Source organism: Alosa pseudoharengus, unplaced genomic scaffold (assembly GCF_046254945.1).
Source record: "Alosa pseudoharengus isolate Yale_2024_CS ecotype anadromous, Long Island Sound unplaced genomic scaffold, YU_APseudo_1.1 YU_APseudo_1.1_scf_7, whole genome shotgun sequence".
NCBI classification, from domain to species: Eukaryota; Metazoa; Chordata; class Actinopteri; order Clupeiformes; family Clupeidae; genus Alosa; species Alosa pseudoharengus.
In genome coordinates, this window is record NW_027468859.1 from 31,673,934 (window position 1) to 31,678,933 (window position 5,000).

General features: G+C 46.9%; 1 protein-coding gene across 1 annotated transcript in view; it reads left to right on the forward strand.

The window, feature by feature from the left end:
• The window catches only part of eva1aa (eva-1 homolog A, regulator of programmed cell death a), an 82,815-nt gene that overhangs the window by 41,265 nt on the left and 36,550 nt on the right, over nucleotides 1-5,000 (forward strand). The window contains exon 5 of the mRNA XM_076272527.1: nucleotides 3,743-3,886. Within this exon, the coding sequence (XP_076128642.1) occupies nucleotides 3,743-3,886 (144 nt within the window). The remainder of the gene's footprint in view (nucleotides 1-3,742; nucleotides 3,887-5,000) is intronic.

The following is a 5,000-nucleotide window of genomic DNA, read 5'->3' on the forward strand; positions in this document are numbered from 1 at the left end:
ATCAAACACCAGGTTAATGGGCCGCCGTATGTTTCTCCATTTCCTGTTTGGAGCCAGAGCAGGAATCTAAAACATGATACCAGCAGGGAGGGCAAAAGGCACAGCACAGCACCAACCCTCCATGTCCTCCAACCCCCCGGGGACGCCTCCAAGGGCCACATACATCAGCCCAGAACAAGAACTGCCCCTCCAACCCTTTCCCTCCCCATCCATCTCCATTGACCTGCCTACTTAAGGCCAGATAGCCCATCCTCCGGTCACTGTGTTATTGCCTGCGCACGTTAAACCTCGCCGGCCAACTGGCCTGTCAGTGGAGACAGAGGACTCTGGAACATGCCAGACACAGGACTACAAGAGCCGCCTTTGTTTCCAACATGGCCACAGACCAGCCTTTAAGTGCTTTATTGATTTATAGGCCCCTTAATTCCATCCAGTCTTATCTGTTTAGTGTCGGGCGCCGCTGATATGGTTGAATATTACTCTTTGTTGTTGGTGCTTTGTGATGGCGTGTACTGCAAGCATTGCTTTCACTTTCAAAGCATGTCTGAATCGCATTGATTTGGAAGTGTGTCGTCTATGTAATATAGTTCAAAAGGCAGTGTTCTCCAGTTAGTAGGGTGCTAGCACTCATTTGAACAGAGAATGCACCCAGCTTGGACTACAGCCTGGGATTCAGCCAAGTCCCATCAGTATCTCCAGTCTCTGGGGTCCGTGGTGGGCACCTTGAGAGGGGTCGTGAGGGGGTCATCTCTGGGGTGTGGGGGGTGTGGGGGGGTCATCTCTGGGGTGTGGGGGGTGTGGGGGGGTCATCTCTGGGGTGTGGGGGGGTCCCCTCTGGACTTACGGGGATTGGGTTTCAAGGTTCCCAAGCGCCAGCAAGAATCTGGTGTGTGCATATGGGCTGTTGTACATTCATCACTTTTCACACGTATCACTGTTTTCACACATTCACACATGCACACACACACACGCACTTATGTTACGTACACTCTCTCTCTCTCTCACCCACACACACACACATACACACACACACATATACACACATGCATGCATGGGGCCTCTACCCAACCATTTTAGAGCAGTGTGAGATCCGATGTCATGGCCTTGCTACCCGTGAGGTGTTTCAGTGTCCTCTGATGGCCTGGGAATAGACAGATGATGTGGTGTAGTGTGTGTCTTCTGATGGACTGGGAATAGACAGATGTTTAAAAGTCTCATTGTGTCTTCACCTTCAGTGTCATGAGAGTTTATGGGGCATTTCTGGGAAACATTTCTTCTGCAAGAAATTGTGCCAGACATTCTGAGCTGTGTATAAAGCAGCCTCTTTGTTCAAGTGTGTGTGTGCGTGTGTGTGTGTGTGTGTGTGTCTGTGTCTGTGTGTGTGTGTCTTAATTGCCTAAATCTTACACACATTGATTAATTGCAGTAGACCGGGTAGATCTGTCTCTTGGTTCGTGTCTGGATATTCCTGAGGTGTCATAAATCTATGTCAGAAGTTCAGAACACGTGGAACAAGGAAGGATGTTGACACAGACAAACAAACTTCCATCTTTGGATGTTAACGTCATTTTCATTTTTGCGGAAAGAGTGCCGTGCATAATCCACTTGTCGTCCGCCTCACCCATCATTTACCTTAGCGGAAGCCTATTTAACCTTTGACCCCCAGGCCCCATCTGTCCTGGCTGGTGGTGACAGGTTTCCACGACGTCGGCGGTGGTGTCTGGGCGGCTTCCACAAAGCGCGTCTCTCATCTCTCCGCGCTTGAGTGCGTGACTGATGTCCAGTGTCGTCTTTCAAAGCCGGCCAGAGGAGCTGTTTGTGTTTACATTTCTTCTGGAGGTGGGGGTTTGGACTGAAAGGGCACTAATTGCTTCTCAAGGAGCAGAAGGTGGGAGTAGGGTGGGGAGGGGTTGGCCAGGCAGTCCAGGTGGCTGTGGGGCTAGGTGGTTTAAAGTTAGTGGGGTTTGTCCTGGTAATGATCATAGACATATAAATGTTTATCTGTCCGTAGCAATGAGCTATAGTCTGCTGATATTCAATAATTCTGTGTACAGTTTTGGTACATGCCTACGGGAGCAGATTTGTAAATTTTTCAATTACAATTTCAACAGTTTACATATTTAGCAGACACTTTTCTCCAAAGTGACTAACATATTTCAATCATATTACAAGGGCCATTCACCCCAGGTCCCACCCCACCCACATCCCCAGAGCAACATGGGGTTAAGTGGCCTGCTCAAGGGCACAACAGTGGAAGTCGGGAATTGAACCCACAACTTTTCAGGCTACTGCATGCTAGTCCAGCTCCTTAGCCACTACGGTACCACCGCCCCACTTCATGGCATCATGGCTGAGGCCCCTGGACACTTGACCATCTGGCTCTGTCCACATCAGCCCTCTGATTTTAGCACACAAACTACAGAGAGTTTTCAGGGACCAGTCAGTCTCGTGCTGAAAGCTGGTCATTGAGGTACCAATCGCTGTAGCTCACGGTCTGAGGTGTGCCCAGGTGACCTGGCTCAGGTGGGAATGGGACGGGCAGGTGACCTGGCTCAGGTGGGAATGGGACGGGCAGATGTGATGTCCAGTTGATGACAGATGATCCACTCATCTGTCTGAATGACGGGCACCTGCAGTTCCTCGCCTCTGGCCTGCCTTTCACAAGGATTCAATGTCATGTAGACAAAAGCAGCCAACAGTGTGTGTGTGTGTGTGTGTGTGTGTGTGTGTGTGTGTGTGTGTTGGAGTGTGTGTTGGAGGGGTGGTCTTCCAGGTGTGCAGTCGTACACAACCCCCCTCTCTCCTCCTCTTGTCTTTCTTCATCACACACACACACACACACACACACACACACACACACACACACACACAAGCACAGTCACTTTACTGAGGTTTTGTAGTGGTTAGAGGTGTATGAATGGGTGCTTTTGTCTTCCTGCTACCTAATGGTTTTGTGTACATATCAGTGACTCGTGTAGCTGCTGTACGCTCCAACAGAACCGCAGATCCATTTGTCACTCTGACACTGCCAACCAGCCTTACACACACACACACACACACACACACATACACACACACACACACACACACACACACACATTGACCACATTACCTAAAGCTATACCTGCATAAAAACACAGTATTTGATGAGAGATGATGATAAGCTTGATAAGCATGATAAGCAAGAGGGTTGGTGTTGCTGCCTTTGTAAATCTTTTGTAAGTGGTGTTGCTGCCTTTGTAATATTTTGAAAGTGGTTATCATGAATGTAATTTCAGCAGAAAGTAAAGCCTCCCGTGCTCATTATAGTGCTGGTTAGAGTAGACGTGAAACCACACACCCAAATACAGGCTTATGCATTACAGTACCTTCACACATTGCACATGAAATTACATTCTACCCATGATGATGTCACCTAAAAGTAGCACAGTGCAGTCGATGTTAAATGCTTCACTATGCCTTACAGTAACATGACAGTGTGTGAATCTTTTTTTGGTTTTGCATACCCTGCAGTTCAACATGATTTACTCATCGATAAAGAATTGTTAGTTAGAAGAATTGTTAGTGTCAAAGACGGATTGAAAGCTTAAACTACCAACAATATATAAGCAAGACATCATCAGAACAAAATATTTCATCTGAATGTGAATCTCCAATATATTCCATCTCTTTAAAGCAGGAACACACAGCAGTATATAAGTAAGAGTGACACCACCTGAGTTAGACATCTCTTCTGTTACAGACTGCCAATCAGCAACCACCCTCCAGGTTCTGACATCCCGTTGCCAGGGGAAACAGAGCTGCAGCATCCGGGCCTCTTCCCGTGAATTTGGGGACCCGTGCTACGCCGGCACCCGCAAATACCTCAACGTCATTTACACCTGTGGTGAGTCTGTGCCTCTGTTAGCTCACCATTACCTGTGCTGGGTACATGACCTCAGTTAAAACCGTGCTGTGTAAGGGTACTTTATGGGTATATAGCTAAAGCCATATGTGTACTGTATATGGGTACTATATGGGTATCGCTAAAGCCATATGTGTACTGTATATAGGTACTATATGTGTATAGCTAAAGCCATATGTGTACTGTATAAGGGTACTATATGGGTATAGCTAAAGCCATATGTGTACTGTATATGGGTACTATATGGGTATAGCTAAAGCCATATGTGTACTGTATATGGGTAAGCATGACGTAGCGTTATCAGCATCATGGACAAACCGCAGATTGCGAACGCTGTCAGACCCAAGTTTCTGTCGTATTTATCAAACTAGTGTAAACTGCGCCTTTTCTCTGCCTTTCTCCGCCCATAAACGCACTTTACGAACGTCCACAACTGAATGGCAGAGCCTATACAAGCACATTTGAAAGGCCAACGAAAGTTAAGGTTGCTTATGATAGTACAAACCGGTACTTACAAAACTGGTGCTCTAAATAGCTGTTGTCTTTGAAAGGTTCTCTTATTGACGCATTGAATTGCAATTTGGATTAACACCTGCTCTTACAAGGCAGAAGTATTTAGGCACAGAATAGACGTGCACTTTCAGTAGCACTCATAGTACATACCGCGGAATACATAATTAAGCGCTCTTTACTCTTCCCCTCCCATCTTTTTACGCTAAACACTTTCCCCTGGATCGATCCTCCCATGAATGCATATGCATGACACGAAAAACGCAATTAGCCATGTTCAGCTCCCGTGACAGGCAGTTTGCGCTTTTACATCATTGCGGCCTGTTTGTACATACCTCGCAATGATTTTACACGCACGTTGCATAACAAATACGCCTGAAGTGGGCACAAACGCATTAGTACATCTGGCCCTGAGAGTCTGTGACAGTTGTCAGTAGTCACTGTGAGGACTGCTGGGTTGTTTTATTTTTGGTCAGTTCTGCAAAGAGCCACTAGGTGGAGACACTGACTCAGGGATGTTTCTGTTGGAGGAAGTTATTTCCCCTCTGTCCCTCTCTCTGCTGGTTTTTCATCTTCTCTCTTTTCC